Here is a 26874-nt window from a genome sequence, read left to right as displayed (position 1 = left end):
TCTGGGCTCAGCGGAGGTGAGAAGAGAGGAAGAAGAAGAGAAAGGGGCGCGTCGGTGTGGGTTGTCGCCGGAGGTTGTGGTGAAGGGAGGTGGCTGTGGCGGTGCTGAGGTGATGGTGATGGAGGTTATGGAGGTTATGGTGATGGTGATGGTGAAGAAGATGAAGATGATGATGGTGAATGGTTGGCTCAGATTTTTTGGGGGGGGGGGGTTGGGAGTGCCACGTAAGTTCGGAAACCCACGAACCAAGCTTAGATCCAAGCCAGAGCACTTTTGTCACACGGACAGCATCTATCATGGGTACAAGATTAGTTTCGAGCTTTCATGAGTACAAATGTCAGCGTTTTCATCTCTCATGGGTACAAATTGTCATTTATTCATAAGTAAAATATAATATTGAAAAAATAAATTAAGATTGGCCGAAAAAAGTTGGTGGTGTTATAATATGCAACATAGCTATTTGGAAAAATCAAACAACCGCGTTTTCTTTTCGGGTGTTGCAAAGAAATTACTGCCTATAATGGAGGAGTTGAGTGAGTATGTTCTCGGACACTTCCGTTACTGTAAGGCACACTTTCATATGTTTCTTCAATCTTCACCCACTGTTATTATATTCGTAGTTTTTAATATTCTATGCATGAAATCCACTTGCCAAAGAATACTAGTCTTTGGTTGAGTGGTCAAATAAGAATATGAATCAAGAGGCTGAGTTTTCAGTCATTTACATAGTTTGGTGTTTTTTTTGGGACCATCATCGTACATTACGTAATAGTTTTCAGTATAAATTTAGGTAATTGTTCAATCACTAGTGCAAAGTTTTGTGATATCTTTTTTGGATTCTCTATTATTCGCCAAACCTCTTTGCAAGCCTCTCATGCATCCTTTTCACTAGTAACAATGATCTAGATCATGGTAACCATGGATTAAAATGTGACTCTTACTTATATTTTTAAGGAATAGCTAAACTTAGTTATCACAAAGTTCCTAATTTAATTATTTATTTATGATTTGTTTCTTAGCATTATTTAGCTTCAATTTTCTGTTGATATTAGAAGATCCTTTTTCTTAAAATAATTACTATGATCAGTGGCGGATTTAGAAATTTTATAAGAGGGGAGCCAAATTAAATATAAAATAAATTAAAATATAATCTAACAAAAAATCAACAACATATAATTTATAGTATATAGGTCAAAATTAATAATTATATTATATAGTAATTAATATTCAATTACATACTTTAGTATTTTGGTATTTTTAAATTTGTTCTACAATATTTTATATAACTAAAATTATCAATTTATCATCTGAAATAATTTTTGAAGTATTCTCTTTTTCAACATATACAATAATCATATAATCTACTAAAAATTCGTCTTCTATCTTATTTTAAAGTCTTATTTTAATAAATTTTATTGTTTAAAAAATCTATTTAATTGTTACTGTTGTCATAGAAAGAGTCAAAATAAGAATTTTTTTTTATAGTTGTTGCTTTTTTACATTAATCCAAACTTTTTTTTTCAATAATTTTTTAATTATTTATATATTTATACGTTTTTATTATTTTTTAAATCTATTTGTTAATTGTTACTAATATATTATAATACACATTATAATTTATACATATTAAGTTACTAATATGTAATTTTTTTAGTGTGTAATATATTAAAATATATTTAATCTATAATATAATATAATAATAAACTAATAGTACTAATTTTTTTTAAAAAAAATTGGAGAACTATGGCCACCTTAAACCTCTTAAATCCACCACTCTGTGTAATTTATTTTTTCAGACTTTTGCCTTGTTATTGATAAAAAAAATTACTTTGAATCTTTTTTGGTTATTATTTCATCGATAATGCTGAAAAACAAAAAAAAAACAACCAAAATTTATTATATTTAACATTTATTAATTATTATTAGAATTAATAAATATTAAATAATACAAGTTAGGACTATTTTTTATTAATTTTTTATTATTGAATATTTCTGTTATTTCATAACCTCTTAATGAGTGAAGATGATGAGATTCATAACCTCTCATTATTATTTCACATTTCTTTGCTGAAATTACAAATCAATCAAATCAAAAGCACATAAACACCTAGCTAGATAAATCATTAACCTTCTCAAAGATCAGAGGAAGAGTGCTATTAGCACCCAAAGCCAAGAACCTATTTCCATTCTCATCAATCCAAGAACCAACATATGAACAATTCAACCTACAATTAGGACACACTTCTAATGGACACCATACAAAATAGTAAATACCCAAATTACCCTTTTCAATTCTGAAGAAACCCTTTAATAATCCTTGATCATCATCACCATCACATGCCACAATCAACCTCTTCACACTCTCTTGATCCCCAACCTTCCATTCCGTTGACTGAACACATAAAGTCAACGCCTTGAAATCTCTGTTTTCTCTAACCATACTCTCCCCTTCAATGAAAGGTTTAAACTTTATAGAAAATCTTGAGGCCCCGACAACATTTTGTTGGCCAATACACAAAGGGCATGAACCATTATTACAAAATCTATCAATCAATGTGACATAGCCACCAACATCATCTGTGATTGCAGGCTTAACATAGTACTCAACACCACTTTGAATTTTGTTACCTTGTGTGTCAAGAACTGCAGAATTTGCATCACTACTACTTGATGATGGTTCAATCGATGAGAGAATAGTTATAAGTAGCCCTATGTAGATTGCAAGGCTTACAAATAACTTTATCAACATAATAGATCAAAATCAAATAGACCTGAACTTATTATGTTTAGCAAAAGTATATCTATAGATATCAATGTTTAAAGCTATAATATGCAATATCGATTTGTATTGTGAGAGAGATAGAGAGACAAGTGTTACTTAAACCACACAATATATAACTGAAAGGTATGATATTTGTTCTGTTTGAGAGTGATATATTTCATATACAGTGCTAGTTAAGTTCAATTTCTCACACGAAAAGTTTGTAAGACAAAGAGAATATTCGAATGGTATTATACTCAAGAAAAGAGAGAGAGAGAGAGAGGATAAGCATTGATGATTTACAAACTGTGGGCATTCAATTTAAACATCATATAGCTTTTTTTTTTCTTCGATCATATCTCTGTCTTCAAATAATTTATTTTAACCTGTAGTTTATAAACATTTCGATGAGTAGAATAATTGATCCAAAATTTAAAAAAAAATTTACTTTGAAAAAATTTATATGATAACCAGTTATTATATGCAATGCAATTGAGTTGCAAATTTGCAGCAATTACCGATGACAAGTCATTTTAGGCTAGTTTCACAAGCCTTTTTCCATTAGTTTTTATTTGATTTTCATGCATTTTTTTAGGCAATAAATAAATAATTGAATGAGAAATTAATGCATATCTTTATTCAATCAAACATGGTTAAATTGGTGCATTTTCATGAGATTTATGCAAGAATTGTTTGATGTTATGAATGATGCAAAATTTGGTGATTATGGCAAGGTTTTGATGCATTTGATTAGTTGATGATAGGTGGAAAGAAGCAGAAGAAGAGCAAGGAAGGGGAGAAGGAAGCAACGTCGGTGGCCAAAGTTGGCTCACCAACGTTGTATAAAAGTGGTGCCAACATTGGAGGGGACGTTGGTGAACCAACGTTACCTCCAACGTCTTCGATAAATTTTGATTTCTAGAATTGGAGAAATTTGTAACGACGCACACGCGTGACAAAGCCAACGTTGGAGGGAACATTGCCTCACCAACGCTACCTCCAACGCCTGCGAAAAAGATTTCAAAAATTGGAGTTGAAAAATTTGCAGTGATGCGTTGCATTTTTGCCAATCTTGCGAACGCGTGAGCAACGCATACGCGCAAAATTCTATTTTGACGCATACGCGTGAAAATGGAAAATGGCAAGTCACGCACACGCGTGGACGACACGTACGCGTGAAATGGCAAAAAACAGCTTTCACGCGCCACGCGCACGCGTGACTAAGCAAATGTTGGTGCACCAACGTTGAGTCAAACGTTGCTGGCAACGCCCAGAAGAGTTTTTTTTTTTTTTTTTTTTTGCAACGTTTGAGTCAATGTTTTTACACAAACGTTGCCCACCAACGTTGAGGCCAATTTCACTCCAAAAAGGCACTCATGCAAGTATGAACGTTGGTGAATTAATCCCATTGTCAACATCATCAAGAGTCATTCTTAACTGCTTTAATCAAGATCAAGGTCCACATCCAAGTACATGGAGATCCAATTGAAGAGTATAAATAGAAGAGGTTTTGAAGATTAAAGAGGGGTTCTGGTAGAAAGGTTCGAGTAGGAGTAGGAGTAGGAGTAGAGGCTGGAGGATTAGAGACTCCAGAGCTCTCTTAGAGGATTAGAGACTCCAGAGAGTTTAGTGTAGAATTTCTCTTTTGTACCAATTTTACTTTCTGCACTTTCTTCTTAGTTTGTACTGAGTTCAGTTTTACTTTTATGCAATTTTCAATTTCTTGCACTTCTACCTTTCTGTCAATCTTCAATTTTACGTCTGAGTTCAAGTTGATTTACTTTCATGCAATTTAAATTCCTGCAAGTGTTCTTAGAGCTATGATTCACTGAACTCCAAATCATTAGGGGTAGGAGCTCTATTTAATTCATATAAATTGAATGAAATTCTTCTTCTTCTCAACCCGCTTGGGTAGCTAAAGGATATCCTCTGTTTTGATTGAGATTAATTCACTCCGAAAGGGATTTGAATATGTTGAATGCTTGTGTGAGTCTCGGAAGGAGAATCATGAGCATTAGAATTGAGGCTCTATCTTTCACAACTCTTTTGATCAACACCATTTGGGAGGAATTGAGATCTTAAGAGTTAGTGTGGCTTATGGATGAGAGACATTGCATGTACTTAACCTCTTCTCATGACAATTGGATCAAGGAATTGGCAAGATTGATTGTGATTAGAGAGAATGGATTGTCAAGGAATTGAGATCCAATCAATTACAATCCGCCATAAATCTACTCATATGATTGAGAAGGGAGTTGAAATCCATTGATTCATGATGGATTATGATATCTCCAATCCCTAATGAATCTTTCCTTTTTGTTAATTGTCCTTGGGTTCATTTCAATTGCTTGATTTAATGCTCTCTTTAATTTTCCTGCACCCAAAGCCCCTTTATATTTGATGCAATTTACATTCTGTTGTCATTTACATTCAGCTCTTTTACTTTCTTGCTCTTTAAACTTCAAACTTCAGTCCTTTACTTTTCTTCCCATTTAAGTTTCTGTCAATTTATCTTCAGCACTTTAAATTCCTTGCCATTTACATTTTGTTAATCAAATTTCACTCAATTCATCAATATTCGCTTAACTAGACTCATCACCCAACTAAAATTGCTTAATCCATCAATCCCTGTGGGATCGACCTCACTCTTGTGAGTTTTACTACTTGATGCGACCCAGTATACTTGCCGATTAGTTTGAGCGGACGCGTTTTTCGCCATTACTAAGAGAACACATATTATAAAGGTGAAAACTCAGGTGCAATCAATTTTACGTGAAGTTGATAGTTAAAAATTGTTAAATAATTTGACTTATTTAACTAAATTTTCATCTAACGGCTTTAAAGTGAAGTTGACTGCACCTAAATTTTTATCAATATTTTTGCAATTTTTTTTACAGATACACCAATAAAGCTATCAATAATCTAAAATTTGTCGATAAAAGTAAATAATCCATCGATAAATTCCATCTATAGTGAACTGTTTTGTGGTATCAAAATTCTAAAATTAAAAAATATTATTTTATTATAATATAATTCAAAAAAAAAAGACATTCAGCAACACAAACACATGACATTTTTTCATTTATTTAATTTAAATAATATTATAAATTGTTAAATAATTCAGTTAAATATGTTTAATCAAACATATCAAACTATCTAACAATTCACACTATCATCTTCCTATAAAGATGTGTTATTTAGAATAAGACACATAAGATTTTATTACTATTTATTAGGATAAAAACTCAGGAGCAGTCGATTTCACATGAAGTTGATACCTGAAAACCGTTAAATAATTTGACTGACATCTAACGACTCTGAGATATCAACTTCACGTGAAGTCGACTTCACCTGAGTTTTCACCGTTTATTAGACCTTATTTACTAATAAACCTGAGTTTTCACCATTTACTAGACCTTATTTACTAATAAACCAAATTGGCACCTACTAGAACTAGATAGGAGACACATCATTAGCCTTCTCAAATTGCACAGGAAGAGTGTTACCATCCAAAGCCAACAACCTGTTCCTATTCTCATCAATAATGAAAGCACCCACAGGTGAACAATTCAACCTACAATTTGGACACACATCCAAGGGACACCAAGCAAAATTGTAAATACCCAAATTGCCCTTTTCAATTCTGAAGTAACCCCCAATCCCTTCATCATAACCAGCCACAATCAACCTTCTTCCACTCTCTTGGTCAACCTCTCCAACCGTCCATTGCGTTGACTGAACACATGTAGTGAATGCCTGAAAAACAGCCTTGAAATCCCTGTTCTCTCTTATCACAGTTTCCCCTTCAATGAAAGGTGTAAACTTTATGGAAATTTTATTGTCCACAATAACATTTGGTTGACCAACATATAAAGGGCATGACCCATTATCAAATCTATCAATCAATGTTAAATAGCCTCCAGCATCAGTGATTGCTGGCCTAACATAGTACTCAGCATCACTTTGAATTGGGTTACCATCTGTGTCAAGAACAGCAGGGTTTGAATCATCATTGGATGATGATGATTCAGTGATTGGTGACAATATAGCCAAGAGTAGCCATATGCAAATTACAATGCTTGCACCTAGCTTCATCACCATTTTGGTTAGGAAAATGTGAATATTGCAAGAGTAGGAAAATTAAAGTGTTGTTTCTTCATTTTGGGTGCAACATTCAGGTATATATTTATAGGGTAAAGTATATGCATGAGTTTGGACAAGTGTAGCTCTCTAAATTAACACCACATATTCAATGATTGGTGACGTTTGAGTGTGGTATAGTATTACTAGACCGTGTTTGTCTACAGAGATAGAATATTAAGACAAAAATATAAAGACATAAAATTATGTTTGATAGAGAAGGCATGAATAAAGATAATATATTTAGACACACTGAGTTAATATATTTTGTGTCTATCTTAATAAGAGATTTAATTTATTTTTTATTTTTTTATTATTTTTATTAATTTTTTATAATTATATTTTTTATTATTATATTTTTCGTCTCAAATTTTTTAAATGAAAACAATGAGAATAAATTAAATTTTTATAATTCATTCTAATTTACCACCAAATAGAATACAAAAATACAAAAATTTATATCTTTATCATTTATATTTTATTCTCAATATCTTATTTTATCCTATTCATAAAAACAAACACAACCAGGGACGGATCTACTGTTATAGTTGTGGAGGTAAGCGCCCCCACTACAATTTGAAATTTTACTAGGTAGTATATGATAATAATATTTATTTGCCCCCACTAAATTATTTAATTTGACTCCACAATAATTTTTTATTCAACTTTAGATACTTAATAGTCAATTTGAAAACTTCATATTAGATATCCATTATAATTATTAATTTTTAAATTTAAATAAGATTGGTGTTCTTTTTTAAAAATTACCTCGAAAGAATATTATCTATCCATTTGTGTTTTTTTTTTTTAATTAGCTTTAGTTTTTTTCATAACAGCTACACATGAATGAACTTTTTTAACTATGAATATCATCAAGAGCTAATTGTATGAAGGTTGAATTTTAAATAATTGTTTAACAACATATATATATAAAAAAAAAGATATTTTGATTATATTGTCAAGATTTTAAAATATGAAATATAAAAATTTAAATTTTAAATTCTATATTATTATTTAAATTATTATTTTAGTATTTTAATTTGTAATTAGATATTTTGAAACCTAATTATATTTTACAATAACAAATTATAATTATAACAACAATTATGCTACGTATACATAAAATAATTACTTGTACAGAATAAATCTTAAAATATAAATTTTAAAATATAAAATACACATTAAAAATAAGTTAAATAATATATGTATTTATACACAAATTTATAGTAGATAATTTGATAGTTAACTTTTTATGTAAACATAATATTTTTATTATAAAAATTATTATCATATTATATATATTTCGCTCTATTATTAAATTTTTCTGGATCCGTCACTGAATACGACCCTAATGATAATTATGGTAATTTTTTCAAAGGAGAAGTTTTGCAAGGTATCGAGAATATTCAAATGGTATGATCTGCACGTAAGGATGGGAGAGGATAAGCACGATAATGATCATAACAAAAAGTGTATTATAGCTTGAAATTTGTAGGTATAGAACAGATGAATATATGCGCACGAGGGCGGCTATTACTGAAAAGAGACAAAGGGCAAGTCATCGTATTCTTCATTTGTGAAGCAACGAATTTAATTTTGATACACTAATAACAGTATAACACAGTAGTCTAATTATTTTTTTTTCGAATAATTATTGACATAATTTTTTATTAATAATATAATGTTATATAATTAGATGTATTTGTAAAACACTTTGTGTTCAATCGATTTTTGCATATACTATAAGAAGATCAGATTACTCCAAAATTCTACTATAGATTAGAAGCTTGTAAGCGATTATTAAGCACGATGACTAAATTAGTAAATTATCATTGCGGTAATGCACATAAGTCTAATTTTAGCGGAAAAAAAGGGCAATTTAAAAACTTATCACTTATGAGTTATGAGTCCCTATCCCTCTGGAACCTTATTATCGCAGTCACAAACTTACAAAGATCACGTCACTTAGCTTCCAACCAAATTTCATTGGTTTGGTGAGTGTGTTGAAAAATCATGAGCATGAAACAAAACAGCCATGCACGTGGCTGAAAAAGAGGTTTACTTGAAATTTTCTTCGTACAGTTAAATGCGCAATAATTTGTAAATCTTGTGAAATAAGTTATACAGGATATTTTTTAATAAAATTAAACCTTTAAAAGTAGTTAAAGAACTGTCAATTTGATTATTTTATTTATAATAATAGATTCTTTCTCTAGTTTTTTCTATTATGAAGTTACAAATAAAATATAAAATATATTATATAGATGTTAATAAATATTAAATAACAAAATGTATCTTTGTAATATAAAAAATAAAATAGTTTCTAAAAAAACATAACGACTAAATTGCTCACATATAAAAAAATTAGAATCCTGTTAGGGACAATGGCTTATTTGTACAATGTATACAATGGGTTATATGAGTTACAAAATGAACACTCACCTCAAAAGCTTAACTCTTGACCTTTTAGATCTAAAATTTTAATACCATATCATGATACCACTCATTCTAAAAGCTTACGCTGATGGAAAGAGGTAATACTAATGGTTATATCTCTAATACTCCCTAAACCTTCATTGTATATATTGTACAAATATTTCATTGGCTCCCCATATTTTTTCAAAAAATTAAAGAAACTAAATTTAGTTAACACTGTGGTTTTAAAAACCAATGAAAAATCTAATTTATTCTTAGGGTCTAAGTAATTTTTTTAAATTTTAATTTATTAAAAATTATAATATTAATGTTTAGTATAATTTTTAAAATTAAATTATAATTTTTTAGAAAGCTATTTAAGTGTTTATAAAAAAGTTAAAAAAATAATTTTTTTTATCATAAAAAAAATTTATTATTTTTTTAAATAAGTATTTTTAGTACTAAAAAATCAAATACAAAATAATCTATTTATAAATATTTTTAATATAAATATTTATTATTTAATTTTCTTTAAAACAACTATTTTTTTTTACTAAAGATAGGAAATTCGAACACGCAATCTCTTAATTGAGTATGGAAAGACTATGTCATTTAAGTTATAACTCATTGGCTTTTTTAAAACAACTTAATTAAACTGGATTTTAGTTTATAATTAAAAATTTAATATACCCGTTCCATTGTTTTTTGGTTAGGGACCCGGGCTAAAACTGGCCCAGATCAAACTCCACGCCCCAACCCGACCCGGTTTGAAACTGCGTTCCCCTCTCCCGTTGATGGTGCTGCTTGTTCTCTTGGAGTCCAAGTTACACCCCTTTCAGGTACTTGTTCCAGAAGCAGCTGAATAATTGCCCATGCTTCTCCAACTGGAATTTTTTATTTGATAGCTTGTATTAATTTTAAATTGTCTGATTCAATAACAGTTTTTCCCATGTATAAATTGTTTGCAATGATTAGAGTTTGTTTAATGGCTAGAGCTTCTGCTACCGTGCTAGACTATATATAATAGTTCAAACTCGATGAGTTTCTGCTGTCAAATATATACATAAGAAATCCAATGGATTTACAGCACTTCAAGTCACTGTTGCCATCAACTTTATTTCCAATCAAGCTCTCTATGCTCATTTAAGTGGCACCTTGTTTTCTTCTTCTGGTAATTGACCACCAAGTGTTTGACGAAATGTCAAAAAGAATTTGCAAGCCATAGAGACAAAAAATGGGAATCCATATTATGAAGATTTTGATCAAACACAAACACTCATTTGGTTTCTCAATCTCCATTCGATCGAAAACTACGTCGGCTAAGTATGTCGCCTCGAGAGTTCGAGACCCTACATTTGAGAAGCTCATGGACAAGTACAAGAGCCTCTTCAAAGTCATTGCCATTCAAGATCTCATCCTCACAAATCCCAGGAATCCGTCCGTGTCCATTGACTTTCTCTCCAGGCTCTCCCAGAAACTCCATCTCAACCGCGGTGCCACTTCCTTCCTCCGCAAGTTTCCTCACATCTTCCAAATTTATTATGACCCCTCCAAATTGCTGCCTTTTTGCAGGCTCACAGATGCTGCTCTTGATGTTTCCAAGCAGGAAGAGAATGCCATTAATGCTTCTTTGCCAATGGTGGCTGATCGATTGGTCCGGATATTGTCCATGTCTGCGTCCAAAACAGTTCCCCTTCGAGCAATTTTCAAGGTCTGGAGGGAGCTTGGGCTGCCTGATAATTTCGAGGACTCAGTTATATCTGCAAATCCTAGTGTTTTCCAGCTGTGTGATGCCCATGAACCTAACACTCATTTGTTGAAGCTGGTTGAAGGTGTTCGTCGAAATGGTTTTAGAGCAGCCATTGAAGATTGGAGGGTTGTTGAGTGCTGCAAGGAGGATTGCAATGTCAGGACAGAATTGCAGTTCAGTTTTAAGCATGGGTATCCTCCAGGGATGAAACTTGGCAAGAACTTCAAGGCCAAGGTGAAAGAATGGCAGAGTTCACCGTACGTTGGGCCCTATGAGGTGGTTGTTGGGGAGAAAAAGAAGTCTAAGGCAGCATTGATGGCCATGGAGAAACGAGCAGTGTCGATTGTTCACGAGTTCCTGAGTTTAACCGTGGAGAAGATGGTAGAAGTTGAAAAGATCAGCCAATTCAGAAAATGGTTTGGGATTGACTTCAACATAAGAGACCTGTTCTTGGATCATCCAGGGATCTTCTATCTATCAACAAAGGGGAAACGCCACACTGTTTTCTTGAGGGAAGCATATGAACGAGGTTGTTTGATTGAACCAAATCCTGTATATGATGCAAGGAGAAGGCTTCTTGATCTTGTTGCTATGGGACGTCGTTGTCGTTCTGCTATTAATTCAAATTTGCAGGATGGAAGCAGCAGCAGCGACAATGATGGCATTGAAGCAGAAGAAACCCAACAAAGGCATGGCTCATTATCTTCTTGAGTGATCAAGGTTTGTTAAGATTTCTCGTTTATTTCATCGTCCATTTCCAACATAAATCCTAGAAATACAAAAGGGAAAAATTTTGATTGTTAACTTGATTAAACTAGTTAATGAGAAGCTATGCTCTACTATAGCAGAATAAATGGATGGAAGATAATGAGCATAAGTTAACTCCAACATGTTACCATGACAACATTTTAAAAATCTGAAGTTATAATATTTTGACAATGAAGAATGCAAAAGGCATTATGTTGATTTTGATCGATGCTTTCCACACAGGTTTCGCTGTAATTTTCACTTTTTGGTGACCTTGTTTTGTTTTCAAGATGATGGCTCCTGGAATTTACTTATGTGGGTAAGGCATGGAAGTATATGTATATGTGTCCCTGTGTTGAGCGACAAACATGAGTAGGTGTTGCTAATTAAAGAGATTGGAACACTGCTGCAGTTGTTTAAGAATTAGTTATCAATGGCCATAGGTTGCTCAAAAGCATTTCAAATGTGTTTGCAATGAATATAGTATTGCCTTTGTCGGCTTCTGTAGCATTATTCAAGAAATTTGGTGGCTTAGAAAGTGCATATTTAACGGTAAGAAACTAAACATATTGTGATTTGTGAATCTTGTATGTAGCACTTTTTTGTCTCTAATGGTTTGGCGCATTTGTTGTATAGACAAAAGGGACACTACTGGATTGGAGACAACACAGGTAAGGTCATAAATAAGAACATAAACAAGTCACAAGTGCACTATTTTTATTTTGCAAATGGGTTAGAACATTTTGTCATTTTCCCACATACATGTTCCCCACATCATTTAATTCCTGCAAACTATAAAAGCAATATTATTATTATTATTATTATTATTATTATTATTATTATTATTATTATTATTATTATTATTATTATTTTTAATTAAATACTCAATAAACCTAGCTAAGTGCCAATTATAAATGGGCAATACTATGTGAATAATGACTTTAAATGAGTGAAATAATTTTTTTATAAAAAAAAGTAAAAAAAAAAGACTATGTGCAATACACATTTATTAATTTAGTAAGAATCTTTACTCTACGATTTTCATTATAAATTACTATAGAGGTGCTCAGTCAATATTTTGAATACTATATTGATAGCTAATTTTGCCCTTTGATTATCATGGTCAAAATTGTTTGGCCAAAAAATAGAAGGAAAAAATTAGATCTTTTTCCATCAACTAGCACTTTAACATAGACATGGACCCTTTTGATCCCCCATCCAAAGATGTCACCTTTACTTTACTACTTGGAGTTTCTTCCCAAAATGCAAATACAGCTGGAAAATAATCTCTCTAACCAATGTCTTGTGTCTTGTGTAACAATGACTATCCTTCTATTTAGTATTTACACTCTCTCTCTATGAATAATTTATTACCTTTAAAATCTGATAAACAAAATTTACACCTAAATGTTATGGAATATCAATAGTATACCGAATCTTTAAAGCAACAAATAGTTTATCGGATAAGTAATTAACATAATATTCCATTCCATATATATCATATACACAGTATCATTTTTCTAAGCTAAATTTTGCTGACATTCGAAAGTTCCATGGAAACCATTGCAGAGCAAACTTTAGCTACTATGTTGTCAGACCCAAAATATAGCCAGTAATTAATCTAACAATACCAAAAAAACTACCACATGACACAATAGCAGTGACTAGTTGTAATTAACCATAACACGATGCAGTAAGTTAGTAACATAGATATATACTGCTAACTAGCATATTTTGTGACATTTAACTTGCAACTAAATGAGGCTAAGGAGATAAAAGTGAAGTCTTCAAATGCCTTAGTTTCTTTAAACAAGTTTGTGCCCTTTCAAGAACCAAATCGACCCTATCTAATTTCCTCTTATTGTTGCTGTGGTTGTTCCTGCTAGAGTGATGGTGATGCTTCACAATAACAGTCCTTGGTGATTCTACTAGTTCACACCCTTCATCAATCCTCTCCTCCATTATAGTCACTTTATCTGCTAAAGCAAGTCCTAAACCATAGCTTTTAATCCTCTTCATTTGCTCCAAGCTTGTGGATTCTGCTTTCAACGGAAACACCCTTTCTTAGCATAACCAAAATAAAATATTTTGTTAAAGAATATCCTAAAACTACTTTAAGAACTGAAAAGTAAAAAACTTTTTTAACCTTTTCATGCACCCCATGTTATTAAAAATATAAAAATCTTACCTTTTCAGCATAGAGAAAAGAAAGAAAAGAAGTTAGAGTGTAGAGAGTAAAGAAACCTTGTGTATCATAGTGAATATTGTTGATTTCTGGCTGAGGAGAATCTGTGTGTGTGTGGTGATTAGATTGGAGTTGAGTTATGAAGGACCTGAGTTCATTCTTGAGATGTTCAAACTGATTTGGATATTGAGCTTCAAGCTGCTTCAACTCTTCCAATGCTTCCTCTTCCATACTGATTATGATCTCTCTAGTCACTCTCTTCTGCTTTCTTTGTTTCTTTGTTTTTTTAAATCAGTGTGTGAAAATGACTCATAAAGAAAGAATGTCAATTAATACCAAATTAACTTTTGATGTTTCTGCCCGTTTTCCTGCCTTTTGTTGCCACTTCAATCACTTTTCTTCATTTGTTTATTTATTTTATTCAAGTGCCATTCAGATTTTGGAAGGTGGAAAGTTATGATGCTTCTTTGTGGTTTCCAAGGATTAATAGGGTTGAAGGTTATCCATTTATTTTTTTTTGTATGAAAAAGTGGGATTTTTTATTTTAATATGGAAGAGTGAAAAAAGTTTTACATTAATGTTACAAAAAATAGAATTTTATAATGTTTTAGGGGCGTTGTTCTGTGTAATACGCAGAATACGTATTGTACTGACAATAAGCAGTCTATGTATTTATAATTCTACGTATTGTAATTTAATATTAAAATAATACAACACGCAGTCTCTGTATTGTTTTTATAAATTAAAAAAAATTAATCTGATAATTTGTACTCTGCGAATTTTATAGCCCTCAAAATTTTGTAAAATACTATAACTTCCAATATTAAAGGATTACATTAATTTTTATCCGATATCTAAAAAAATTAACAGAAAAAGTGTGTATAAAGTTTAATTTTTTAATTTTTTTGTTATATAATTATTAAAATAAAAATTCAGGGATGATTTTAATATATTTATAATATTAGAGACGATTTTAAAAACAAAAAAAAAATTCAGAGATGATTTTGATTTTTGTCTAAAATTTTAGGAAGGAAAATCGTATTTAAACCTTAAAGAATCTTAACCTTTTTAAACATTTCAATATTTAGGAAAAAAATTATTTGAGAAATTTAAAGTATTTCAAACTTCAAAGTCAAAAATAAAATGAGAAATATTATAACTTTATTAGCTTTTTGTCTTTTATTTAGAAGTATCTTTAATTTTTTATTATTTTTTAACTATGAGAAAATTGAGAAGAAAATAAGAGAATAAAAAATAATAAAATCATAAAAACTACTAACTGAATCACAATAATGACTAATTTAAAGACTTCTAACCATTCACACTATATAATTACTATCATGTATTATTTTTTTTTAATAGTTTTTAATATATTACAAATTGACTAGCAGTTTTCATTGGATCATTATTATATGCTTTAATAGTCTTCTTTTAGTACTCTTCGTGAAAATAATATTACAAGAAAATGAAATTAATTATTATTAAAGCGAATTCTAAATTAAAATTATAATACATTTTTTATTTATAATTTTTTGTAATATTATTTGTTATATTTCATTGATATGTAACATATAACAAAATATAACAAATAATATTATAAGAAGATTATAAATCTAAAAAATAAAACAATTTTAATTTTTTGTTCTACTTATTTTTTAACTTCATGTTAAAATCTGCATTGATCGAAGAATTTTAAGCTTTATAATATTTTAATATCTAAAGAAAAAAATATGTGAGAAATTTTAAGTATTTCAAAGTAAAAAGACATATAATAAATATTATAGCTTTATTTGTTATTTGTCTTTTATTTAGTAGTATCTTCAAATTTTTAACACTTTTTCTATTATTAAATAAAATCACAAATTAAAGTTATAATACATTTTTTAGGTTTACAATTTCTTGTAATATTATTTGTTATACTTCATTGACATATAACATATAATGAAATAAAACAATTAATATTACAAAAAAATTACAAATCTAAAAAATGAAATAACTTTAATTTGTTGTTCTATTTATTTTTTAATTTCATGTTAAAATTTACATTGATTAAAAAATTTTAATCTTTATAACATTTTAATATCTAAAAAAAAAATATGTGAGAAATTTCAAGTACTTCAATGTCAGAAGTCACAAATATTATAACTTTATTTGTTATTTGTCTTTTATCTAGAAGTATCTTCAAACTTTCAACACTTTTTGTAATTATTAAAGAGAATCGAAAATAAAAGTTATAATACATTTTTTAGGTTTGCAATTTTTTATAATATTATTTGTTATACTTCATTGACATATAACATATAATGAAATAAAACAAATAATATTACAAGAAAATTGTAAATCTAAAAAATGAAACAACTTTAATTTTTTGTTCTATTTGTTTTTTAATTTCATGTTAAAATCTACACTGATTAAAGAATTCTAATCTTTATAACATTTTAACATCTAAAGAAAAAAATATGTGAGAAATTTCTAGTACTTCAAAATCAAAAGCGAAATCACAAATATTATAACTTTATTTGTTATTTGTCTTTCATTTAGAAATATCTTCAATTTTTCAATACTTTTTCTATTATTAAATAAAATCGCAAATTAAAGTTATAATAGATTTTCTAGGTTTATAATTTTTTGTAATATTATTTGTTATACTTCATTGACACATAACATATAATGAAATAAAATAATTAATATTACAAGAAAATTGTAAATCTAAAAAAGAAACAATTTTAATTTGTTGTTCTACTTGTTTTTTAATTTCATATTAAAATCTACATTGATTATAGAATTTTAGTCTTTATAACATTTTAGTATCTACAAAAAAATATTTAAAAAATTTCAAGTACTTCAAAGCCAAAAGCAAAATCACAAATATTATAATTTTATTTGTTATTTGCCTTTTATCTAAAAATATCTTTAAATTTTTAACATTTTTTTATTATTAAATAAAATCGTAAATTAAAGTTATAATACATTTTCTAGGTTTGCAATTTCTTGTAATATTATTTGTTATACTTCATTGACATAAAACAAATAATATTACAAGAAAATTGCAAATCTAAAAATTGAAACAACTTTAATTTTTTGTTCTACTTGTTTATTAATTCCATGTTAAAATTTATATTGATTATAGAATTTTAATCTTTATAACATTTTAATATATCTAAAGAAAAAAATATGTGAAAAATTTTAAGTACTTCAAAGTCAAAAGAAAAATCACAAATATTATAACTTTATTTGTTATTTGTCTTTCATCTAAAATTATCTTCAAACTTTCAACACTTTTTTATTACAAAAGAGAATCGCAAATTAAATTAAAGTTATAATACATTTTCTAAGTTTCAAATTTCTTGTAATATTACTTGTTATACTTCATTGACATATAATATATAATGAAATGAAACAAATAATATTACAAGAAAATTGCAAATCTAGAAAATGAAACAACTTTAATTTTTTGTTCTAATTATTTTTTAATTTCATGTTAAAAACCTATATTTATTAAAGAATTTTAATCTTCATAACATTTTAATATCTAAAGAAAACAATATGTGAAAAATTTTAAGTATATAACAACCCGAGTTTTTAAAATTTAATTTTAAGCTTTGAATTTAAAAATAAAATTTAATTTAATTATGACTTATTCTATTATTTTAAATTATCTATCAAAAACTATATTATAGTTACAGTCTAAATTGATTTTTATAATTATTATTATTATTATTATTATTATTATGAAAACAAAAAGTAAGAAAGAAAGAACTAAAGAAGGCTTTTATATATATATATATTGACCGAAGCTTAGAGGGATTGGAAGAAGTTAAAGCCAAACGTGGCTTGCTAATCATACATATATATATATATAATTACACATGTTTCCTTTCCATTCAATAACCATGACACCTAATTCTTTCCTATCACATTAATCATCATCATCTATCTTCTTTGGATTGCATTTTCTTGCATGGTGAGAAATAGTGACCGAGAGCAACAGAGAAAACCGTGGAACCCTTATGCCTTTCTATTTCAATTTTTTTAAATCCGTAACTCCAAAGAAAAATCTAATCCGGTAAAAGTGTTCGTATCTTCCTCCTCTACGCGTTGACGTTATTTTTGTTCGGTGGAAGCTGACGGTAACATAGCTCCCCTTCCTCTTGAGTTCGGCCAATTGGAGTTTTAAGAGGCACAGACGATTTCTGACGCTTTCCTCTTCAGTAGCTCGATCAAAAAGTTTCTCCAAAGTTTTTGTTGATTTTGATTTCGTATGAAGGTAGGGGATTTTATTTTGAAATTAACTGTTTTTAAACTATGAATGCCATGGAAGTCTAGTGGGTATTTGTAAATAATTTATGATTATTTGAAATGACTGAATGATGAGTTTGAGTTGTGTTTGTGACTGAATTTGATAAATATGTATTTGATTTCTTGATTGAAAAGAGGTTGAAAATGGTTCAGTTAGGACCCGAAAAAGGGTGGCTAACCCCGAATTTTAGAGAAAATGCCGCCGAAATTTTATAAAATCTGAGGTTTTATTTGAAAAGTTATTTTAAAAGATTTAGTTTTGGAAAATTAAATTATTTAAAATATATTTAGTTAAGAAAAGATTTATTCTATTTTAAAGTTTGATTTATTAAGGAAAATATAATGTTTTAAACCCAATCTTTTAAGGAGAGATTTTGTTTTAAGAAAAGATTTGAGCTCGGTTTATTAAAGAAAGGAACCTCTGCCACAGGAGAGCAGAGAACAAGGATTTAAAGAATATATTAATTAATGAAGTGTCTGCCACAGGAGAGCAGATGTGACATTGTTTGGGCCTTAGTGCCAAATGTAAAGTGGGGACGCCCACACACTGAGAACTGTTTTCCAGATGTACGCTTATTGATTTGGAAAGTCACACTGTATGCGGCCTGGCCGTACGACTTAAAGTCACACTGTATGCGGCCTGGCCGTACGACTTATAAGCACACTGTATGCATCTGGAAAACCATATCTGGGACTCGTGCCCGGGTAATGTCGGGAGCGGGTAGGCAACCGACACATGAGCTCATGGCCTGCATTAGGAATAGACATGCATCATGTTGTTTGCACATTTGTATTTGGTTGTGCTTGCTTGTATTACTTCTCTGTGATTGTACTATTTGACTTGTTTGTATGTTGGTTTGAATCTCTTGCTTGCACTATTTGTTTGTGAGGGTATTAAAGTGATTACGAGTTGACATTTGACTGAGGATTAACTATGTGGCTGAGAGACAGAAAATGTGACTAGTTTTATATTTAAAATTTGTTTTGAGTTTAGAAATTTAAGGAAAAGTAATTATTTATCTAAAGTAGAAATAAAAGTATTTTCAAAAGTTTAACAAAATAGTTTTACTAAGCAAGTTAATTATTTGCATTAAATTCATTACTTTTACGGTATTCCCATTCCCTACTGAGACAAGTGTGGTTTGTTCTCACCCCAAAATCTTCCACCCTTTCAGTGACACAGGTTCGGAGATTCAGTAAGAAGCTGCAGACGATTAGTAGATTTATTTGTGATTCCTGTTATTTTTATAGAGTTCCCTCGCCCTCGCCCTTGTTGCTTTAAGTTTTATTTTATCCAGAGGAATAGGTATTCTATTTGAGTTTTATATTGAATTCATTTGTATAGCATTTATTATTATTAATAATTGTGTGATTTTAATTACTACAAATAATTTTTCTGGTATTTTCTTATAAACTGAAATGCGATATCGACCTAAAGGCTCAATAGTAAATTTATAATAAAGGAAATAAGGTCTGTAACGCCTTACTTTTGGTACGATCATGACGTGCTAAAAGTTAGGGTGTTACAAAGTACTTCAAAGTCAAAAGTAAAATCACGAATATTATAACTTTATTTGTTATTTGCCTTTCATCTAAAAGTATTTTCAAACTTTTAACATTTTTTATTATTAAAGAGAATCGCAAATTAAAATTATAATACAGTTTTTAGATTTGCGATTTCTTGTAATATTATTTGTTATACTTCATTGACATATAACATACAATGAAATAAAACAAATAACACTACAAGAAAATTGAAATCTAAAAAAAGAAACTTTAATTTTTCGTTCTACTTGTTTATAATTTCATGTTAAAAATCAACATTTATTAAAAAATTTTAATCTTTATAACATTTTAATATCTAAAAAAAATATGTAAAAAAATTTCAAGTACTTTAAAGTTAAAAGCAAAATCACAAATATTATAACTTTATTTGTTATTTATCTTTTATTTAGTAGTATCTTCAAATTTTTAACACTTTTTCTATTATTAAATAAAATCACAAATTAAAGTTATAATACATTTTCTAGATTTGTAATTTCTTGTAATATTATTTTTTATACTTCATTGACATATAACATATAATGAAATAAAACAATTAATATTACAAAAAAATTGCAAATCTAAAAAATGAAACAACTTTAATTTGTTGTTCTACTTGTTTTTTAATTTCATGTTAAAATCTACATTGATTAAAGAATTTTAATCTTTATAATATTTTAATATCTAAAAAAAAGTATGTGATAAATTTTAAATACTTCAAAGTCAAAAGCAAAATCATAAATATTATAACTTTATTTGTTATTTGCCTTTCATCGAGAAATATCTTCAAATTTTTAACACTTTTTTTATTATTAAATAAAATCGAAAATTAAAGTTATAATAAATTTTCTAGGTTTGCAATTTCTCGTAATACTATTTGTTATACTTCATTGACATATAACATATAATGAAATAAAACAACTAATATTACAAGAAAATTGCAAATCTAAAGAATGAAATAACATTAATTTATTGTTCTATTTATTTTTTAATTTCATGTTAAAATCTACATTTATTAAAAAATTTTAATCTTTATAACATTTTAATATCTAAAAAAAAATATGTAAAAAAATTTCAAGTACTTTAAAGTTAAAAGCAAAATCACAAATATTATAACTTTATTTGTTATTTATCTTTTATTTAGTAGTATCTTCAAATTTTTAACACTTTTTCTATTATTAAATAAAATCACAAATTAAAGTTATAATACATTTTCTAGATTTTTAATTTCTTGTAATATTATTTTTTATACTTCATTGACATATAACATATAATGAAATAAAACAATTAATATTACAAAAAAATTGCAAATCTAAAAAATGAAACAACTTTAATCTGTTGTTCTACTTGTTTTTTAATTTCATGTTAAAATCTACATTGATTAAAGAATTTTAATCTTTATAATATTTTAATATCTAAAAAAAAGTATGTGATAAATTTTAAATACTTCAAAGTCAAAAGCAAAATCATAAATATTATAACTTTATTTGTTATTTGCCTTTCATCGAGAAATATCTTCAAATTTTTAACACTTTTTTTATTATTAAATAAAATCGAAAATTAAAGTTATAATAAATTTTCTAGGTTTGCAATTTCTCGTAATACTATTTGTTATACTTCATTGACATATAACATATAATGAAATAAAACAACTAATATTACAAGAAAATTGCAAATCTAAAGAATGAAATAACATTAATTTATTGTTCTATTTATTTTTTAATTTCATGTTAAAATCTACATTGATTAAAGAATTATAATCTTTGTTTCAAAAAAAAAAAGAATTATAATCTTTATAACATTTTAATATCTAAGAAAAATGTGTGAGAAATTTCAAGTACTTCAAAGTCAAAAGCAAAATCACAAATATTATAATTTTATTTGTTATTTGCCTTTAATCTAGAAATATCTTCAAATTTTCAACACTTTTTCTATTAGTAAATAAAATCGCAAATTAAAGTTATAATACATTTTCTAAGTTTGCAATTTCTTGTAATATTATTTGTTATACTTCATTGACATATAACATATAATGAAATAAAACAACTAATATTACAAAAAAATTGCAAATCTAAAAAATGAAACAAGTTTAATTTGTTGTTCTACTTGTTTTTTAATTTCAAGTTAAAATCTACTTTGATTAGAAAACTTTAATATTTATAACATTTTAATATCTACAAAAAAAATTGTGAGAAATTTCAAATATTTCAAAATCAAAAGCAAAATCACAAATATTATAACTTTATTTGTTATTTGTCTTTCTTCTAGAAATATCTTCAAATTTTCAACACATTTTTTATTATTAAATAAAATCACAAATTAAAGTTATAATACATTTTATAAGTTTACAATTTATTGTAATATTATTTGTTATACTTCATTGACATATAACATATAACGAAATAAAACAACTAATATTACAAGAAAATTGCAAATCTAAAGAATGAAACAACTTTAATTTGTTGTTCTACTTATTTTAGAATTTCATGTTAAAATCTACATTGATTAAAGAATTTTAATCTTTATAACATTTTAATATCTAAAAAAAATGTGTGAGAAATTTCAAATACTTCAAAAGTCAAAAGCAAAATCACAAATATTATAACTTTATTTGTTATTTGCCTTTAATCTAAAAATATCTTCAAATTTTTAACACTTTTTCTGTTATTAAATAAAATAGCAAATTAAAGGTATAATACATTTTCTAGGTTTGCAATTTCTTGTAATATTATTTGTTATATTTCATTGACATATAACATATAATGAAATAAAAAAATTAATATTACAAGAAATTGCAAATCTAAAAAATGAAACAACTTTAATTTGTTGTTCTACTTGTTTTTTAATTTCATGTTAAAATCTACATTGATTAAAAAATTTTAATCTTTATAACATTTTAATATCTAAAAAAAAATACGTGAGAAATTTCAAGTACTTAAAAGTCAAAAGCAAAATCACAAATATTATAACTTTATTTGTTATTTGCCTTTTATCTAGAAATATCTTCAAATTTTTAACATTTTTTTTATTATTAAATAAAATCACAAATTCAAGTTATAATACATTTTCTAGGTTTGCAACTTCTTATAATATTATTTGTTATACTTCATCGACATATAACATATAATTAAATAAAACAATTAATATTACAAGAAAATTACAAATCTAACAAATGAAACAACTTTAATTTTTTGTTCTACTTATTTTTTAATTTCCTGTTAAAATATACATTGATTAAAGAATTTTAATATTTATAATATTTTAATGTTTAAAGAAAAAAATATGTGAGAAATTTGAAGTATTTTAAAGTCAAAAGCGAAATTACAAATATTATAATTTTATTTGTTATTGTCTTTCATCTAGAAATATCTTTAAATTTTTAACATTTTTTCTATTATTAAATAAAATTGCAAATTAAAGTTATAATACATTTTCTAGGTTTGCAATTTCTTGTAATATTATTTGTTATACTTCATTGACAAATAAAATATAATGAAATAAAACAATTAATATTACAAGAAAATTGCAAATCAAAAAATAAAACAACTTTAATTTGTTGTTCTTCTTATTTTTTAATTTCATGTTAAAATCTACATTGATTAAAGATTTTTAATATTTATAATATTTTAATGTTTAAAGAAAAAAAATATGTGAAAAATTTCGAGTACTTTAAAATCAAAAGCGAAATTACAAATATTATAATTTTATTTGTTATTTGCCTTTTATCTAGAAGTATCTTCAAATTTTCAACAATTTTTCTATTATTAAATAAAATCGCAAATTAAAGTTATAATATATTTTCTAAGTTTGCAATTTCTTGTAATATTATTTATTATACTTCATTGACATATAACATATAATGAAATAAAACAATTAATATTACAAGAAAATTACAAATCTAAAAAATGAAAAAACTTTAATTTGTTGTTCTAAATTGTTTTTTAATTTCATGTTAAAATCTATATTGATTAAAAAAATTTCTTTATAACATTTTAATATCTAAAAAAAATATGTGAGAAATTTTAAGTACTTCAAAGTCAAAAGTAAAATCACAGATATTATAACTTTATTTGTTATTTATCTTTTATCTAAAAATATCTTCAAATTTTTAACACTTTTTCTATTATTAAATAAAATCACAAATTAAAGTTATAATACATTTTCTAGGTTTGCAATTTCTTGTAATATTATTTGTTATACTTCATTAACATATAATATATAATGAAATAAAACAATTAATATTACAAGAAAATTGTAAATCTAGAAAATGAAGCAACTTTAATTTGTTGTTCTACTTGTTTTTTAATTTTATGTTGAAATCTATATTGATTACAAAATTTTAATCTTTCTAAAATTTTAAAATCTAAAAAAAAAATATGTGCGAAATTTCAAGTACTTCAAAGTAAAAAGCAAAATCACAAATATTATAACTTTATTTGTTATTTGCATTTTACCTAGAAATATCTTCAAATTTTCAATATTTTTTCTATTATTAAATAAAATCGCAAATTAAAGTTATAATACATTTTCTAGGTTTGCAATTTCTTGTAATATTATTTGTTATGCTTCATTGACATATAACATACAATGAAATAAAACAATTAATATTACAAGAAGATTGCGAATCTAAAAAATGAAACAACTTTAATTTGTTGTTCTACTTGTTTTTTAATTTCATGTTGAAATCTATATTGATTAAAAAAATTTAATCTTTAAAATATTTTAATATATAAAAAAAATATGTGAGAAATTTCAAGTACTTCAAAGTCAAAAGCAAAATCATAAATATTATAACTTTATTTGTTATTTGCCTTTCATCTAGAAATATCTTCAAATTTTCAACATTTTTTTATTATTAAATAAAATCACAAATTAAAGTTATAATACATTTTCTAGGTTTGCAATTTCTTGTAATATTATTTGTTATACTTCATTGACATATAACATATAATAAAATAAAACAATTAATATTACAAGAAAATTGCAAATCTAAAAAATGAAACAACTTTAATTTGTTGTTCTACTTGTTTTTTAATTTCATGTTAAAATCTATATTGATTAAAAAAATTTCTTTATAACATTTTAATATCTAAAAAAAATATGTGAGAAATTTCAAGTACTTCAAAGTTAAAAAGCAAAATCACAAATATTATAACTTTATTTGTTATTTGTCTTTTATCTAGAAATATCTTCAAATTTTCAACACTTTTTCTATTATTAAATAAATTCGTAAATTAAAGTTATAATACATTTTCTAAGTTTGCGATTTCTTGTAATATTATTTGTCATACTTCATTGACATATAACATATAATGAAATAAAACAATTAATATTACAAGAAAATTGCAAATCTAGAAAATAAAGCAACTTTAATTTGTTGTTCTACTTGTTTTTTAATTTCATGTTAAAATCTATATTGATTACAAAATTTTAATCTTTCTAAAATTTTAAAATCTAAAAAAAAAAATATGTGCGAAATTTCAAGTACTTCAAAGTAAAAAGCAAAATCACAAATATTATAACTTTATTTGTTATTTGCATTTTACCTAGAAATATCTTCAAATTTTCAATATTTTTTCTATTATTAAATAAAATCACAAATTAAAGTTATAATACATTTTCTAGGTTTGCAATTTCTTGTAATATTATTTGTTATGCTTCATTGACATATAACATACAATGAAATAAAACAATTAATATTACAAAAAATTGCGAATCTAAAAAATGAAACAACTTTAATTTGTTGTTCTACTTGTTTTTTAATTTCATGTTGAAATATATATTGATTAAAAAAATTTAATCTTTAAAAAATATTTTAATATCTAAAAAAAATATGTGAGAAATTTCAAGTACTTCAAAGTCAAAAGCAAAATCACAAATATTATAACTTTATTTGTTATTTGCCTTTCATCCAGAAATATCTTCAAATTTTCAACACTTTTTTTTATTATTAAATAAAATCACAAATTAAAGTTATAATACATTTTCTAGGTTTGCAATTTCTTGTAATATTATTTGTTATACTTCATTGACATATAACATATAATAAAATAAAACAATTAATATTACAAGAAAATTACAAATCTAAAAAATGAAACAACTTTAATTTGTTGTTCTACTTGTTTTTTAATTTCATGTTGAAATCTATATTGATTACAAAATTTTAATCTTTCTAAAATTTTAAAATCTAAAAAAAAAATATGTGCGAAATTTCAAGTACTTCAAAGTAAAAAGCAAAATCACAAATATTATAACTTTATTTGTTATTTGCATTTTACCTAGAAATATCTTCAAATTTTCAATATTTTTTCTATTATTAAATAAAATCGCAAATTAAAGTTATAATACATTTTCTAGGTTTGCAATTTCTTGTAATATTATTTGTTATGCTTCATTGACATATAACATACAATGAAATAAAATAATTAATATTACAAGAAAATTGCGAATCTAAAAAATGAAACAACTTTAATTTGTTGTTCTACTTGTTTTTTAATTTCATGTTGAAATCTATATTGATTAAAAAAATTTAATCTTTAAAATATTTTAATATCTAAAAAAAAATATGTGAGAAATTTTAAATACTTCAAAGTCAAAAGCAAAATCACAAATATTATAACTTTATTTGTTATTTGCCTTTCATCTAGAAATATCTTCAAATTTTCAACACTTTTTTTATTATTAAATAAAATCACAAATTAAAGTTATAATACATTTTCTAGGTTTGCAATTTCTTGTAATATTATTTGTTATACTTCATTGACATATAACATATAATAAAATAAAACAATTAATATTACAAGAAAATTGCAAATCTAAAAAATGAAACAACTTTAATTTGTTGTTCTACTTGTTTTTTAATTTCATGTTAAAATCTATATTGATTAAAAAAATTTCTTTATAACATTTTAATATCTAAAAAAAATATGTGAGAAATTTCAAGTACTTCAAAGTCAAAAGCAAAATCACAAATATTATAACTTTATTTGTTATTTGTCTTTTATCTAGAAATATCTTCAAATTTTCAACACTTTT

At 26.4% G+C, this 26874-nt stretch overlaps 3 protein-coding genes and 1 long non-coding RNA gene across 5 annotated transcripts; 1 reads left to right on the top strand and 3 right to left on the bottom strand.

Annotated features, from left to right (window-relative positions):
- Positions 1–2107: 2107 nt before the first annotated feature.
- LOC112723727 (kunitz type trypsin inhibitor 104) lies at positions 2108–2749 on the bottom strand. Its single transcript, XM_025775176.3, has one exon. It carries the CDS (start codon positions 2747–2749, stop codon positions 2108–2110), a length of 642 nt encoding a protein of 213 aa, XP_025630961.1.
- Positions 2750–5811: 3062 nt separating this feature from the next.
- Positions 5812–6935, bottom strand: LOC112719828 (kunitz type trypsin inhibitor 104). The gene has a single exon (XM_025770539.3). It carries the CDS (start codon positions 6860–6862, stop codon positions 6215–6217), a length of 648 nt encoding a protein of 215 aa, XP_025626324.1. The 5' UTR covers positions 6863–6935; the 3' UTR covers positions 5812–6214.
- A 3109-nt stretch (positions 6936–10044) lies between these two features.
- Positions 10045–12554, top strand: LOC112719827 (protein ROOT PRIMORDIUM DEFECTIVE 1). 2 transcript variants are annotated; one of them, XR_003161910.3, is made up of 3 exons: positions 10045–11786; positions 12057–12365; positions 12450–12554. XR_003161910.3 is itself a non-coding variant. In XM_025770538.3 (2 exons), exon 1 carries the CDS (start codon positions 10551–10553, stop codon positions 11775–11777), a length of 1227 nt encoding a protein of 408 aa, XP_025626323.1. In that variant the 5' UTR covers positions 10045–10550; the 3' UTR covers positions 11778–11786; positions 12057–12425. The 2 variants fall into 2 exon arrangements, 1 of the variants encoding a protein (XP_025626323.1); XM_025770538.3 differs by lacking the exon at positions 12450–12554 and having other exon boundaries at positions 12057–12425.
- A 714-nt stretch (positions 12555–13268) lies between these two features.
- On the bottom strand, positions 13269–14278 carry LOC112719826 (uncharacterized). Its single transcript, XR_011867155.1, has 2 exons — positions 14058–14278; positions 13269–13852 (listed from the first exon to the last, which is right to left on the bottom strand). It is a non-coding gene; the product is annotated as an uncharacterized lncRNA (long non-coding RNA).
- Positions 14279–26874: the final 12596 nt, after the last annotated feature.

Source organism: Arachis hypogaea, chromosome 11 (assembly GCF_003086295.3).
Source record: "Arachis hypogaea cultivar Tifrunner chromosome 11, arahy.Tifrunner.gnm2.J5K5, whole genome shotgun sequence".
Taxonomy (NCBI): Eukaryota; Viridiplantae; Streptophyta; class Magnoliopsida; order Fabales; family Fabaceae; genus Arachis; species Arachis hypogaea.
Note: the sequence above shows the minus strand (reverse complement) of the source record. Positions and strands in the feature narration are given on the sequence as shown.